Source organism: Rhinopithecus roxellana, chromosome 20, assembly GCF_007565055.1.
Source record: "Rhinopithecus roxellana isolate Shanxi Qingling chromosome 20, ASM756505v1, whole genome shotgun sequence".
NCBI lineage: Eukaryota > Metazoa > Chordata > Mammalia > Primates > Cercopithecidae > Rhinopithecus > Rhinopithecus roxellana.
This window is the reverse complement of record NC_044568.1, coordinates 5,644,033-5,660,065: the sequence shown is the minus strand read 5'-3', so window position 1 is coordinate 5,660,065 and position 16,033 is coordinate 5,644,033. Positions and strand designations below refer to the sequence as shown.

At 48.8% G+C, this 16,033-nt stretch overlaps 1 protein-coding gene across 2 annotated transcripts in view; it reads left to right on the top strand.

The window, feature by feature from the left end:
* SEC14L5 (SEC14 like lipid binding 5) overlaps positions 1 to 16,033 on the top strand; it is a 63,189-nt gene that overhangs the window by 29,213 nt on the left and 17,943 nt on the right. For both annotated transcript variants that reach the window (XM_030925296.1, XM_010353877.2), the window contains exons 3-10: positions 2,124 to 2,273; positions 2,729 to 2,860; positions 5,363 to 5,491; positions 6,412 to 6,604; positions 11,327 to 11,439; positions 11,853 to 12,042; positions 15,363 to 15,451; positions 15,561 to 15,631. In XM_030925296.1, the coding sequence (XP_030781156.1) occupies positions 2,124 to 2,273; positions 2,729 to 2,860; positions 5,363 to 5,491; positions 6,412 to 6,604; positions 11,327 to 11,439; positions 11,853 to 12,042; positions 15,363 to 15,451; positions 15,561 to 15,631 (1,067 nt within the window). The remainder of the gene's footprint in view (positions 1 to 2,123; positions 2,274 to 2,728; positions 2,861 to 5,362; positions 5,492 to 6,411; positions 6,605 to 11,326; positions 11,440 to 11,852; positions 12,043 to 15,362; positions 15,452 to 15,560; positions 15,632 to 16,033) is intronic.

The window sequence follows — 16,033 nt, the reverse complement described above, 5'->3', positions numbered from 1 at the left end:
GCTCTATATTTACATTGTGTGTAGATAGATATGTGCACAGTCTATAAAAATGTATTATTTTTTCTTTTATTGTTGAATAGCTAGATGTTGCTATAAATATTTGTATATAATTTTTGTGTGTGGACTTATGTTTTCATTTATCTTGGGTATATACCTAGGATTGGAATTGCTGGATCGTAAGTAATTCTATGTTTAACTGTTTGAAGAACTGCCAAGTCATTTTCCAAAGGGGTTGTACCATATCACATTCACATGACGGAGTTTGGGGGTTTCAGTTTCTCCACATCCTCAGCAACATGTGCTGTTATGTCTTTTTTTTTTGAGAAAGAGTTTCACTCTTGTCGTCCAGACTGGAGTGCAATGGTGTGATCTCGGCTCACTGAAACCTCTGCTTCCTGGGTTCAAGCAATTCTCCTGCCTCAGCTTCCCAAGTAGCTGGGATTACAGGCGCCTGCCACCACGCCCAGCTACTTTTTGTATTTTTAGTAGAGATGGGGTTTCACTATGTTGGCCAGGCTGGTCTCGAACTCCTGACCTTAGGTGATCCACCTGCCTTGGCCTCCCAAAGTGCTGGGATTACACATGTGAGCCACCACACTTAGCCTGCTACCATGTCTTTTAAAGTAAATCAGGAAATACGATTTCTCTAATTTTGCTCTTTTTCTTTCTTTTTTTTTTTAAATAGTGTCTTTTATTTTTTCTTTTCTTTTCTTTTTTTTTTTTTTTTGAGACAGAGTCTCGCTCTTTCGCCCAGGCTGGAGTGCAGTGGCTGGATCTCAGCTCACTGCAAGCTCCGCCTCCTGGGTTTACGCCATTCTTCTGCCTCAGCCTCCCGAGTAGCTGGGACTACAGGTGCCCACCGCCACGCCCGGCTAGTTTTTTGTATTTTTTAAATAGAGATGGAGTTTTACCGTGTTAGCCAGGATGGTCTCGATCCCCTGACCTCGTGATCCGCCCGTCTCCGCCTCCCAAAGTGCTGGGATTACAGACATGAGCCACCGCGCCTGGCCTTTGCTCTTTTTCAAGATTGCTTTTGGTTATCTTTGGTCTGTTGCATTTCCATATGAATTTTAGGATAAGCTTGTCAATTTCTGTAAAGAAGTCAGCAGGGATGTGGATATTGTGTTGAATTTGTAGACCAGTTGGGGAATATTGCCATCTTAACAATATTGAGTCTTCTGTTTCATGAATATGGGATGCCTTTCCATTTATTTAGGTCTTTAATTTTTTTCAGCAATGTTTTGTAGTGTTCAGAGTATACATTTTACATTTCTTTTTGTTACATATATTCCTAAGTATTTTATTCTTTTTGATGTGGTTGTAAATAGAATTTTTTCATTTTATTCTCAGTTAGTACATAGAAATACTCATTGTTAGTACATAGAAATACAACTGAATTTTCTACATTGGTTTTATATCCTGAAACCTTGCTGAACTCATTGATTAGTTCCAATCTTTTCGTGTGTGCTGTGTGGATGCTTTAGGATTTTCTTTATAAATAATCCTATCATCTGCAAATACAGATGGTTTTACTTCTTCCTTTCCAACTGGATGGCTTTTATTTCTTTTACTTATCTAGAACCTCCAGCACAAGGTCGAACAGACACGAAGAATGCACATTCCTACCTTGTTCCTAATTTTGGGGGAAAGCACTCAGTCTTTCACCAGGGATGTTAACTGTGGCTTTTAGCAGATGGCTTTACCAGGCGGAGGAAGTGCCCTTCTATTCCTAGTTTATTGATTTTTTTTTTTTTTTTATCATGAAGGGGTGCTGGATTTTTCTCAAATGCTTTTCCTGAGAAATACCTTATTTTAAAATGTCCCCGGAGTCCCTGTGCTTCCTTCTGAGGGCAAAAACTCAAATGCAGAGGCAAAAACTTATTTGCCAAATCATTGTCCAGGCTCTGCTGTGTCGGGCTCTAACAGGTGCTAGCTGGTGGAATGAGTGTTGGTAACGACTGCAAAATCCCTGCCCCTTCCAGCGGCCAGGGCTGCCTTTCACGTCTGATAAGTAACACAGCAGATAAGGAGGTCGCACTGGGTGGGGGAGTCCCTCTGCCCCCCACCGCAGGCGTTCACTGCCGCTCACTGCCCCCCAGCGCTCACTGCCGCTCTGCCCCCAGGCCTACGAGAAGCGCTTCCCCACCTGCCCGCAGATCCCAGTCTTCCTGGGCAGCGAGGTCCTGCGCGAGTCCCGCAGCCCGGACGGGGCTGTGCACGTGGTGGAGCGGAGCTGCCGGCTGCGCGTGGACGCCCCGCGGCTGCTGCGGAAGGTGGGCGGTCCTGGGGCTGTGGGGCGGAGGAGGGGACCTGTCGCGGGGGTACGGGAAGGCTGGGCGCAGGAGCTGGGGACCAGGGCGGCGGGGGCCAGGAGGTGGAGTGAGGGTGTGTGAGTTGATGTTCGGATGGAGGTTCCAGGATGAGGGTGGCGGAGCCCTGGTCGGGGGACCAGGGCCCAGGAGGGGCGAGGGCTGGAAGGCTGGGCTGGGGAGTAGGGGGAACTGGGCGGGGTTCGCGGGCCCAGGGCCGGAGCTGGGTGGTGGAGATAGGTGGGCGGCAGGGTGGAAGTCGGGGGTTGGGGTCCTGGGTCCGAGCTGGGTGGGCGGTGGCGCAAGGGACCTGGGCCTCAGGGCAGGGGGTGACTGGGGCCGGCCCGCCGGACTCTCTGTCCATTCCTGTGTGCTTCATGCCCCCACCCACCTCCGCCTCCCCGCCCCTTCCTTTGCAGATCGCAGGTGTTGAGCACGTGGTCTTCGTGCAGACAAACGTCTTGAACTGGAAGGAGAGGACCCTCCTCATCGAAGCGCACAATGAGACCTTTGCCAACCGCGTGGTGGTGAACGAGCACTGCAGCTACACGGTGAGCCCAGGCCGCCCTCAGTGCCCACGCCCAGAACCCACCTGCGTCCAACACTCATTTGCCCCTGGGACCCACCTGCCCCCTGCACCCACCTGTGCCCAGAGCTGTGTCCTCACATTCCTTGAGCCTCTGCCCAGCCATCCGTCCTGCCGCATTGTCAGGTAAGATGCAGGATGCTTGGTTGCCTTTGCAGTTCGGATGAACAACCCATAAATTTTTTTAGTATGTCTCAAATATTGCTTGGGATATACTTATACTCAAATGTTATTTGTTGTTTATCTGAAATTCAAACGTGACTGGACATCCTGCGTTTTATCTGCTAAATCTGACAACTCTATCCCCTCCCTCCTTTCCTTCCTCCTTTCATGAAACTATGCCTAAGTTTCCTTAAGTGTGAAATGGGCTTAATAATCGTTCCTACTACATAGGTTGATGTAGGATTAAATGAATGAAAATACACAAACCCTTTAGACCAGTGCCTGGCACATATTAAGTTCTATGTAAATTTTACCTTTAAACATAATTAATAATAATAATTATTATTCTCTAATAGATATTGGTCGAGCACCTACTGTGTGCCAGGCACCCTGCCAAGTGCTGAACATGCAGCAGTGGACCAGGCTGCCTGACCACTGCCCTCATGGAGGGTCCACTCCAGTGGAACAAAACGGAATCAGTGTGTATGCATTTGTCACAGCTGAGGCTAGATCCAGCAGGGAGATGTGTGGGAGTCAGAGGAGGTGGGGGGGGCACTGAAGCTGAGTGCTAAAGGATGAGAGAAGCTGCCTATGGAGGGCTGGGAACAGCATTTTGGGGGTGAGAACAGCATGAGTGAGGTCTGCCAAGGTGAGGTCATGGGGGCTAGATCTTGATGATTTTAGAGGCTGGAATGAGGCACCTGCAGGCATTCACTGATGGGACCCAGCTCTGCCACTTTCTTGCTGAGTGACAATGGGCTACACCGTCTGTATCTGTAAAATGGGGACATTGGCAGATCCTGCCTTGTTGGGTCGTTTCCACAATGATAACTCCAGGATAGCAATGATAGACCACTGTACGTGGTTTTTTCTTTTTCTTTCTTTCTTTTTTTTTTTTTTTTGAGAAAGAGTCTCGCTCTGTGGCCCAGGCTGGAGTGCATTGGCACAATCTTGGCTCACTGCAACCTCCGCCTCCTTGTTAAAAGGATTCTCGTGCCTCAGATTCCCATGTAGGTGAGATTACAGGCATGCGTCACCACATCCGGCAAATTTTTATGTTTTTAGCAGAGATAGGGTTTCTCCGTGTTGGCCAGGCTATTCTCAAACTCCTGGCCTCAAGTGATCCACCCACCTTGGCCTCCCAAAGTGCTGGGATTACAGACATGAGCCACCGTGCCCGGCCCCATTGCCTTTTCTTTCTATGCCTCCAGCTCCACTTGGGTCCTCCAGGAGCTTGGGCTCAGGGTGTTTAGATCCACTGGGGAGGGGCGAGCAACAGTTGTTGAAACTCCTCTTAGCGTGTGTGGTGTTTCTCAGAATGAGTTCTATCAGTAGCTGAGTCAGCAGCACCCGGGCTGCTTGTGAAATGCAGATTCCTGGGCCCCAACCTGGAAGTGTCTAGGGGCAGGTGCAGGAATCTGCATATTGTAACAGACTCCCTGGTAATGTTTCTGCCCACAGACGTTTGAGGAGGACTAGGTCTGGGTCCATAAAGGAGCTCTGCCAATGAAGTTTTCTTTTTGCAAACATACAGATCTATAAATATTTATTGATATATAAGGATGTGTAATATATCTTTATATAGATAACATAATATATAACTATTTTTAAAATCTAAATTTTGTGTATATTGATATATAATTTATATATTTATGGATTATATAAATGATACACTGAACAAGTGTATTTATTTTATTTTATCATTATTATTATTTTTTGGAGAGGGAGTCTTGCTCTATTACCCAGATTGGAGTGCAGTGGCATGATCTCAGCTCACTGCAACCTCCACCTCCCAGGTTCAAGCGATTCTCCTGCTTCGGCCTCCCGAGTAGCTGGGATTACAGGCACCCACCACCATGTCCACCTTATTTTTGGATTTTTAGTAGAGACGGAGTTTCACCATGTTGGCCAGACTGGTCTCAAACTCCTGACCTCAACTGATTCACCCACCTTGAGCTCCCAAAGTGCTGGGATTACAGGTGTGAGCCACCACGCCCGACCTAAACATATGTATTTCTAACTAATTTTCTATGTATGTGTATAATATTGAAAGGGCAGGGCTGCAGATTGGAGACCCACATTCTCCCGGCTTCCCATGAGAAGGCTTTTTGTTCCCTGACAGTTTGAACTTTGCATCCTTCTCTGGGTGGGGGCCCCTTGGTCCTGCTACCCCCTCCAGGGTTGCCAGGCTTGATCTGCTGTCCACTGCAGGCTCTGCCTGGGCCCAGGTCAGCAGGAGAGCCCTAGGGGAGGTCAGGGTGCCCCCAACACTGAGTCCCTGGCATGGCCCCTGCCTGGCTTTCAGGTCCACCCTGAGAATGAAGACTGGACTTGCTTCGAGCAGTCTGCCTCACTGGACATCCGGTCCTTCTTTGGCTTTGAAAATGCCTTGGAGAAGATCGCCATGAAGCAGTACACCGCCAACGTCAAGAGGGTAAGGGGTGGGTTGCGTTAGTTACTGGAGGAAGGTGCACACACCTGCTCTGCCATCACCAGCCGCATGACACCTGGCAAGACCCTTATCCTTCCTGGGCCTCAGGCTTATCTGTTAAATGGGTACTCTAGTAATGACCAAATCACCACAAGGTGATGGATGGAAAGTAACTGGTTTGTAACAGGGGCACCCTAATCCTTTCTCTGGCACCATGAGACATCCAGGATTATGTGGTGAATTTTCTGAACACCAGATAACTCTGTGGTGCTTTTTTTTTTTTTTAGATAAAATGATCATTGCTTGCTTTAAAGACCTCAATCCATCCCTGAGTAAAGACCTGTTCTTGTGATAAAACAGATGAAATTAACTTTAATAAAAAAATTTATCCAATGTGTTACCGCTATAAAACATATTACTCCGAGGTGGGAGGATCAATTGAGCCCAGGAATTTCAGAGCAGTCTAGGAAATATAGTGGACCCCATCTCTAAAAAAATAAAATAAAATAAATTAGCTGGATGTGGTGGTGAGTGCCTATAGTCCCAGCTGCTCAGGAGGCTGAAGCAGGAGAATCTCTTGATCCTGGGAGGTTGAGGCTGCAGTGTGCTGAGATGGTACCACTGCACTCCAGCCTGGGCAACACAGCAAGACACTGTCTCAAAAAAAAAAAAATAAACAAAAACAACCCCCAACCAGAAAAACTGATTACTGAGCTATTTTGCATTCTTTGTTTGGTACCAAGCCTTGGAAATCAGGTGGGTGTTGGACACTCGCAGCATTTTTCCATCCCAACTGGACACATCCAGCTGCTCAATAGCCACGTGTCAGGGCTGGGACCTGAGCCAGCTGGGGGTGACTCCCTGCGGTGACCCGCCTCCATCCTGCCCTGTGCTCATGTGTCTTGGGTCTCTCTGGCTTCCAGGGGAAGGAGGTGATTGAACATTACCTGAATGAGCTCATCTCCCAGGGTACCTCGCACATTCCCCGCTGGACGCCTGCCCCGGTCCGTGAGGAGGATGCCCGCAACCAGGCTGGACCGAGGGACCCTGGCTCCCTGGAGGCCCACGGGCCCAGTAGCGCCCTGGGCCCCGCTCTGGAGGCGGTCAGTATGGACGGTAGGTGGTGCAGCCCAGGCCAGTCAGCCCTAGGAGGCTGCTGCAGGTCCTTTTGCTCCATGGCGGCTCTGGGGCATGTTGGGGAGAATTGCTTCCCATTCCCCTGGGAATGGGTCTGGATCTTGGAACAGCACAGCCTCCTGCCTCCACTGACTGCTTCTCCCTCTCTCCATCCTGGTCCAAGAGCAGAACCCATTTGTGTCTTTTCTTTGTTTGTTTGTTTGTTTTTTGAAACAGAATCCCCCTCTGTCGCCCAGGCTGGAGTGCAGTGGCGCGATCTGGGTTCACTGCAACCTCTGCCTCCTGGGTTCAAACCATTCTTCTGCCTCAGCCTCCCAAGTAGCTGGGGTTACAGGCATCCGCCACCATGCTCAGCCAATTTTTTGTATTTTTAGTAGAGATGGGATTTCACCATGTTGGCCAGGCTGGTCTCAAATTCCTGAGTTCAAGTGATCCGCCTGCCTTGACCTCCCAAAGTGCTGGGATTACAGGCATAAGCCATTGCACCTGGCAAAAAAGGATTTATTTCTAGATCAGGAATTAACCTCTGGTGCCTTGACATTGCCTCTTTCTCTGGTTTTACTATTTACTAACTTACCAATTATTATGAATTTACTAATTATTACGATTGCTATTGCTATTTTAAAGTATATGAGTAATGCATGATCATGGTAGAAGAAAATTTAAACTGCTTGGAAGGTGTAAGAAGTAAGATTCTTTTCCTCTCGCTAGAGGCTAACAATGGTTTTGTGTTTCTATGTCCTGGAACTGTTTAGGTGTATATATGGACATAATATGTGTATATGGCCACACACATATGTGTATACTTGCATACATACATGTGTGTCTTATGTTGAATACATGAGAACATATACATTCCATTTGATATTTTGCTTTTTTACCACTTAGTAATGTTGCCTGAAAAACTTTCTGTATCAGTGCTTATGTCTTCTTTTCATACTTCATAGTATGGTGTGGTTGCACCATAACTTATTTATTAATAAATATTAATTATTTATTTACACACAGGGTCTTGCTCTGTTTCCCAGGCTGGTGTGCAGTGGTGCAGTCATGTCTCTCTGTAACCTTGAAATCCTGGGCTCAAATGATCCTCCTGCCCCAGCTTCCTGAGTAACTGGGACTATATAGGCACAGGTCACCATGTCTAGATAATTTATTTTTACTTTTATTTTGTTTTTAATTAATTATTTTTGAAGCAGAGTCTCACTCTGTCACGCAGGCTGGAGTGTAATGGCAGGATCTCTGCTCAATGCAACCTCCGCCTCCTGGGTTCAAGCGATTCTCCTGCCTCAGCCTTCTGAGTAGCTGGGATTACAGGCATGTGCCACCATGCCTGGCTAATTTTTATGTCTTTAGTAGAGACGGGGGTTTCACCATGTTGACCAGGCTGGTCTTGAACTCCTGACCTCAGGTGATCCACCTGCCTTGGCCTCCCACAGTGCTGGAATTATACGTGAGCCACTGCACCTGGCCTTGATTATTTTGAATTAGTCTATTTAGCTAGTTCCCTATTGAAGGAAACAACCCTACTGAGGTTGTTTCAGTTTTTTAAAATACAAATAGCATGGTACATGTGAGTACTTAAGAATTTATCAGAAGTATGTAAGTATATACAAAGGCTAACACTTTAAAAGTGGAATTGCTGGTTCAAAGTTTACATGCAAGTAAAATTTTGGTAGATGTAACCATTAGGCTTCCAATGAGGTTGTACTAATCATTGTTCCCAGCGAAAGTGTGTAATTGCGTCTATTCCTGACTTCACCCCAGCTCCCCAGAAAACTCTTAGTAAACATTTCAAACTTCTGAAAGGCAATAAAAGTGGTCACTGGTTGATTAGTGACCAGATTTTTCGTGTTTAGCGACCGTTTTCCTTTTTTTTTTTTTTTTTTAAATAATGAATACTTGTTCTTGTCCTTTGTCCATTTTCTTATTTGCCCATTGCTTTCTTATTGGTTTGTAAGAGCTCTTTGTATATGAAAGCAACTAGCCTTTTGTCACAGTTCAGGCTTTTATGGACATGGAAAATGTTCACAATATAATGTTTTTGTTTGTTTGTTTGTTTGTTTGTTTTTTGAGACGAAGTCTTGTTCTGTCACCCAGACTGGGGTGCAGTGGCCGGATCTCAGCTCACTGCAAGCTCCGCCTCCCGGGTTTACGCCATTCTCCTGCCTCAGCCTCCCAAGTGGCTGGGACTACAGGCGCCCGCCACCTCGCCCGGCTACTTTTTTGTATTTTTTAGTAGAGACGGGGTTTCACCGTGTTAGCCAGGATGGTCTCGATCTCCTGACCTCGTGATCCGCCCGTCTCGGCCTCCTAAAGTGCTGGGATTACAGGCTTGAGCCACCGTGCCCGGCCTCACAATATAATGTTAAAAGGAAAAATCCTAGGATGCAAACTGCATGCACACCACGAATCCAGTTCTAGCCATGTGTAAGATGTGTACTCATGTTGATGACGTTTTTCCTTTAGGGCCACTGCCGTGCAAGGACTTCTCTGAAAGACATACTTGGGTGCCATGGAACTAACAATACATCTGGGGCTCTGTTTAGGAAGAACGGAGTTCATTCATGCAACAAGTATTTATTCTTTTTTTTTTTTTTCTGTCACCCAGGCTGGAGTGCAGTGGCACGATCTTGGCTCACTGCAACCTCCGTCTCCCGGGTTGAAATGCTTCTCCTGCCTCAGCCTCCCGAGGAGCTGAGAGACTACAGGCGCGCGCCATCACGCCTGGCTAATTTTTGTATTTTTAGTATAGATGGGGTTTCACCATGTTGGCCCTGCCGGTCTCAAACTCCTGACCTCAAGTGATCCTTCTGCCTTGGTCTCCCAACGTGCTGGAATTACATGCAACAAGTATTTATCCTGCACTGGCTGTGTGTGCTGGCTGGCTGCTGTTGTACATGCACATTTTTTTTTTTTTTTTAAACAACAGTGCCTTCTGCCCCGTCCTGTGCACACTGTCTGTGGCCTTGTCCCCTGTACCTTCCCCATTTTGCACAGGTCCATCCTTCCTTCTCCATCTGTGCTGTACTGCCAGCAGCGCAGGCACTCAGGGTGGCTGGCAGAGGACATCCTCCGCCCCTTCTGCCCTCTCCTGAATCACTGACTCTTTGTGCTCAGAAGTAGAAAAACCTTCACATCTGCCCGCGGCCGGAAGGATGCTGGGAGCTCTGGGCTCCCTTGTGTTTCTCCCTCATCCCATCCCCACTCTGTCCCTGATTCCAGCATCTCGGCCTCTGACCACACAAGGTCTGAACAATTCACCTCTCTGCCAACATTCTCCTGCCTCTGTTTACCCAGGTGCCTCCTGGCACAGTAGTTGGCGTGACCCCCACTGTGGGCTTTTCTGTTTTAGGGGTGCTGCTGGCTATTCATTCAGCCTGTTTTCTTGTTTAGCCGCCTGTCCACAAAGAACTGGCTCTGCCCATGGAGACTGCTGCTTTGTGTGACGTCTCCGCCCACTGCTGAGATGCCGAGAGGTCACTGCATGCCAGCATCTGCCACCCTCATGGCTAAGAGTCGGGCAACAGGACTCAGGCTTGGGGCCTGGCCCCTGCACACTGGCAACGTTCCGACTGCAACCGCCCAGTTGTGGGGGACAAGTGGGAATGTTCCCTGTGGTTCCCAGGCTGCTAAAGAGACAGCATGGCTGTGTTGCAAGGTCCAGGCTCTGTCAAAACCCCACAATGGGACCTGGGCAGGCAGAAAGCAAAGAGAACTGGCGTTTATCGACCGACCACCTCCTTTATGCTGGGCACACAGCATGCATTTACTCATTCGAGTTCCTCCACCTCTCTAGGCCTGTTTTTTTTTTAGGTATATTGCCATTTTTTAAAAAGTGTTCTATGTTACATTTTCTTCTTTTTTGATTATACTTTAAGTTCTAGGGCACATGTGTGCAACGTGCAGGTTTGTTACGTATGTATACTTGTGCCATGTAGGCCTCAGTTTTATCTTCTCTCTCTTTCTCTCTCTCTCCCTTTTTTTTTTTTCTTTTTAAAGACAAAGTCTCACTCTGTTGCCCAGGCTGGGGTGCAGTGGTGCAATCTTGGCTCACTGCAACCTCCATGTCCCATCTTCAAGCGATTCTCCTGACTCAGCCTCCTGAGTAGCTGGGATTACAGGTGTGCGCCACCACACCTGGCTCATTTTTGTATTTTAATAGAGACCGGGTTTCACCTTGTTGGCCAGGCTGGTCCCAAAATCCTGACCTCAAGTGATCCGTCTGCCTTAGACTCCCTAAGTGTTGGGATTGCAGACGTGAGCCACCACGCCAGGCAGTTTTATCTTCTCTAAAGTGGGGATAATAGTGACGCCTGCCTCACAGGGATGTGGGGAGAGCTCACTGAGACCAGGTGGCTTCTGAGCATGCAGCGAGTGTGAGCCCATATTGTGAAGAATCCTTAGAACAACCCCAGAGGGTGGGAATTGTCTTCAATTCCCAGGGTCAAAGAGGAGAAATCCCGTCTTATAGTGAGATCGAGGTTTGCCCGATGATGTGTTTTCAGAACGCCCTTGGATGTGGGCTGGAGAAATGAATGCATTCAGTCCCTGCAGCTGCTGTCTGGGGTGGGGACTCAGCCTGGCTTGGAACCACATTTTAGGGTCAGTGAGGCAGCCAGTAAGGAATGACAGACAGACCACTTGGTAAAGAGACGCGGCGTCTCCCTCTTGTCCTGAAGTTCCCCCTTCTTCTCCAAGGGGACAAGTTGGACGCGGACTACATTGAGAGGTGCCTGGGCCACCTCACGCCCATGCAGGAGAGCTGCCTGATCCAGCTTCGGCATTGGTTACAGGAGACCCACAAAGGCAAGGTGGGTGCAGGAGTACCCTGGAGCAGCGGATGAAAGGGCAAGGACTGGTACTCAGCCCCCATGTGCGGGAAGGAAAGGCGAAATGAAGTGTGATGAGAAGGCGAGAGGATAATGCTGACACATTATCTCTTGCTTATTTATTTATGTATTTATTTGAGACAAAGTCTCACTCTCACCCAGGCTGGAGTGCAGTGTGTGATCCTCACTGCAGCCTTTGCCTCCTGGGTTCAAGCGATTCTCCTGCCTTAGCCTCCTGAGTAGCTGGGATTACAGGCGTGCACCACCACAACCAGCTAATTTCTGTACTTTTTGTAGAGATGGGGTCTCACCATGTTGCCCCAGCTGGTTCTGCAATTTTATCTGCTGGGTCAGGGGATACTGTTCTGTGGGCTTTTTACTTCTTTTTCTCTCAGATTCCCAAAGACGAGCATATCCTGCGGTTCCTGCGGGCGCGTGACTTCCACCTGGACAAGGCCCGGGAAATGCTGTGCCAGTCCTTGAGTTGGCGGAAGCAGCACCAGGTGGATCTCCTCCTTCAGACCTGGCAACCCCCTGCCCTGCTGGAGGAGTTCTATGCAGGGGGCTGGCATTACCAGGACATAGGTGTGTGCCTCCACCCACATCATGTATAGGGCATACTTTGGGCACTGCCAAATGCACTTACTTTATTTATTTATTATTTTGAGATGGAGTCTCACTCTGTCACCCAGGCTGGAGTGCAGTGGTGCCATCTCGCCTCACTGCAACCTCCGCTTCTCGGGTTCAAGTGATTCTCCTGCCTCGGCCTCCCCAGCAGCTGGGATTACAGGCACCTGCTACCATACCTGACTAATTTTTTTGTATTTTTAGTCGAGGCGGGTTTCACCATGTTGGCCAGGCTGGTCCTAAACTTCTGATCTCAAGTGATCTGCCTGCCTCAGCCTCCCAAAGTGTTGGGATTACAGGCATGAGCCACCACACTTGGCCCAAACGCACTTTAAAGGCCATGAGTCATGCTAACATCTTATTATTTTTCCTTTTGACTCTTCCAGGCATCTAGAAATGCTTTGAAGTGATAACCTAGCTAGGAAGTATCAGAGCTGGAAAGCTCTGGGGCTTGAGGAAGAGGCATTTCTCCCCTGGGTTGAGCGAGCCCACCGTTACTCACAATAATTGCGATTGTATACGTAACAGGTGCAGAAATTTTGTATGATTTCCAAGGGCAGCTGTAGCAAATTAACACAAACTTGGTGGCTTAAAACAGTAGAAATGTGTTCTTTTACAGTTCTCGAGGCCAGAAGTCTGGAATCAAGGTATCAGCAGGGCTGTGCTCCCTCTGAAATTTCTAGGGGAGAATCCTTCCCTGCTTTTTCCAGCTTCTGGTGGCCCCACGTGTTCCTCGGCTGGTGGCAGCTTCACTCCAGTCTCTGCCTCTCTCTTCCCATGGCCTTCCCCTCTGTGTCTCTGTGTCCACAGCTCTTCTCATAAGGACCCTAGGACATTGGATTTAGGGCTAACCCCAAATCCGTGTGATTTTATCTTGAGATCCTTAACTGATTACACCTGCACAGACTATTTCCAAGCAGAGTCCCTTTTTTTTTCTTTTTTTGAGACAGAGTCTGTCTCTGTCACCGAGGCTGGAGTGCAATGGCGTGATCTCAGCTCACTGCAACTCCGCCCCCCGGGGTTGAAGCGATTCTCCTGCCTCAGCCTCCTGAGTAGGTGGGACTACAGGTGTGCACCACCATGCTTGGCTGATTTTTGTACTTTTAGTAGAGATGGGGTTTCACCATGTTGGCCAGGCTGGTCTTGGAACTCCTGACCTCAAGTGATCCGCCCGCCTTGGCCTCCTAAAGTGCTGAGATTATAGGAGTGAGCCACTGCACCCAGGCATGGGTCACATTTTAATGTCCCCATGGATATGAGTTTTGGGGACATGATTCAACCCATTACAAATATAGTTTCTGGATTTTTAAGTTAAATTGCCACTGAAACCTGTGCCTACCCCACTTTCCAATGTCCTTTATCTAAACATTCCTCTATATCAAGTAGGGTAAACGCTTGACTCTCCTAAAGAACCGGCCGGCATGGTTTCTGTTAATGCACGATCAATCTTCCTTATTTATGGAATCCATATTTATGAACTCCCTTTATTGCTGAAATGTACTTGTAACCCCCAAATCTGTATTCACAGAACCTTTTCAGTCACGCTCAGACATATTCAGCGTGGCAAAGTATTGGAGTCGCTTGTCACACACGTTGTCCGCTGAAGGTGAATGACGCGGCTCCTGTCTTCTTGTCTCAGTTCTCACACCCTAAACAGCGTCCTTCTTGTGGCCTATGTAATGCCACATTCTTATATTTTTGGGCTTTTCTTTGGTGACTTTGCTGTTTAAAATGCCCCCTCATGTAGTGCAGAAGTGCGCCTAGCTTCACCTGAGGATGAGCAAGTGGCCACGTGCTCCATGCAGAAAACACCCAGAGTGCTCCACTAGCTTCAGATAGGCACCAGCGACAGGGCTGCTGGCCGTGAGTTCAACGCTGATAGATCAGCAACATACATTCAAGTGTCCTTAAATAGAAACAGAAGCTGGGTGCAGTGGTTCACACCTGTAATCACAGCTCTTTGGGAGGCCAAAGCTGGAGGGTCTCTTAAGCCCAGGAGTTCGAGACCAGCCTGGGCAACATAGTGAGACCCCCCCCCCACCCCCCCCAACCCACATCTCCACAAAAAATACAAAAAAATTATCTGGGCATGGTGCTGCATGTCTGTGGTCCCAGCTACTCGGGAGGCTGAGGCAGGAGGATTGTTTAAGTCAGGGAGGATGAGGCTGCAGTGAGTCGAGATCATGCCACTGCACTCCAGCCTGGGTGACAGAGTGAGACCCTGTCTCAAAGAACAAAGAGGCCAGGCATGGTGGGCTCATGTCTGTAATCCCAGCACTTTGGAAGGCTGAGGTGGCAGATCACTTGAAGCCAGGGGGTCGAGACCAGCCTGGCCAACATGGTGAAACCCTGTCTCTACTAAAAATACAAAAAATTAGCCAAGTGTGGTGGTGCATGCCTGTAGTCCCAGCTACTCGGGAGGCCAAGGTGTGAGAATTGCTTGAACCTGGGAGGCAGAGGTTGCAGGGAGCTTAGATTGCTCCATTGAACTCCAGCCTGTGTGATACAGTGAGAGTGTCTCAAAAACCAACAAATCAACCAACAAACAAAAAACCCCACATAAAACAAGGTTATGTATTGATTGGTTGACAAAAAGTATTATGGGGTCGGGTGCGGTGGCTCATGCCTGTGATCCCAACACTTTGGGAGGCTGAGGTGGGTGTATCACCTGATGTCAGGAGTTTGAGACCAGCCTGGCCAAGATGGTGAAACCTCATCTCTACTAAAAATACAAAAATTAGTCAGGCGTGGTGGTGAGCGCATGTAATCCCAACTACTCAGAAGGCTGAGGTAGGAGAATCACTTGAACCTTGCATTTTTGGGCTTTTCTTTGGAGGCGGAAGTTGCAGTGAGCCGAGATCGCACCACTGCACTCCGGTCTGCGCGACAGAGCAAGACTCTGTCTTAAATAAATAAACAAATAAATAAATGAAAATCTTTTGTAGAGAAGGGATCTCACTATGTTGCCCAGGCTGGTCTCAAACTCCTGAGTTCAAGCAATCCTCCTGCCTCAGCCCCCCAAAATGCTGGGATTATAGGTGTGAGTCACTGTGCTGGCCCTTATCCTCCTTGTAACACTTGTGTTTTTCTGCCTTTCATAATAAGTGGCGTCAGCCTCTCTTGGAAGCAGGCAGGGTGCTAGTAAGTGAAGGCTGGATTGGGCCTTGGCGGGTTGCAGCCTGAGGAGGTAAAGCCCTCACCTGAAGCTGTCACCTGCCCCCTCGTAAGCAGTCCTCTAAATAATGGGCTCTTCTTTTTGCTCGGCCCCATCCACAAAGACGGCCGCCCCCTCTACATCCTCCGCTTGGGCCAGATGGACACCAAAGGCTTGATGAAGGCTGTTGGGGAGGAGGTGCTGCTGCGGCACGTGAGTCAGGGGTCTCGTTCCTGGACCCTGTGGCCGGAGCCGGGCCTGGGAAGGGCTGCACGGGGTGGAGCAGCGAGGTGGGTGTTCAGGAGCACTGTCTCCCTTCCAGGTTCTCTCCGTCAATGAGGAAGGACAGAAGCGGTGTGAGGGGAGCACAAGGCAGCTGGGCCGTCCCATCAGGCAAGAACCTGGGCTGGGGACAAATCCCCCCTAAACAGCAAAGACGGGGGATGAAGAGGGGTCCACCGTGCGTGTGTACTATGCCAGGCAGCGTGCCAGGGCCTTCATTCTCCCCCAGTTTCTACAGTGGTCTTCTGGGTCTTGAGGCAGGGCCCATAAGCATCCCCATTTCTTATGCATGAGGAAACTGAGACTCAGAACGGTGGCCCCCACAGAAGCTTGTGAACCGGCCAGGACAGAGCTGGATTTGAGCCTGGGGTCTTGTCCGGCTTCCGGCTCGAAGACTTTATCCTCCCACTCTGCTCAACAGTCTCTTTGACTTTGCTTTTTGAGATCAGCTCTCCACCACGAGTTCTGCCTTGGCTCTGTCATGGCACATCCAGGAACCCACTGTCCTCTGCA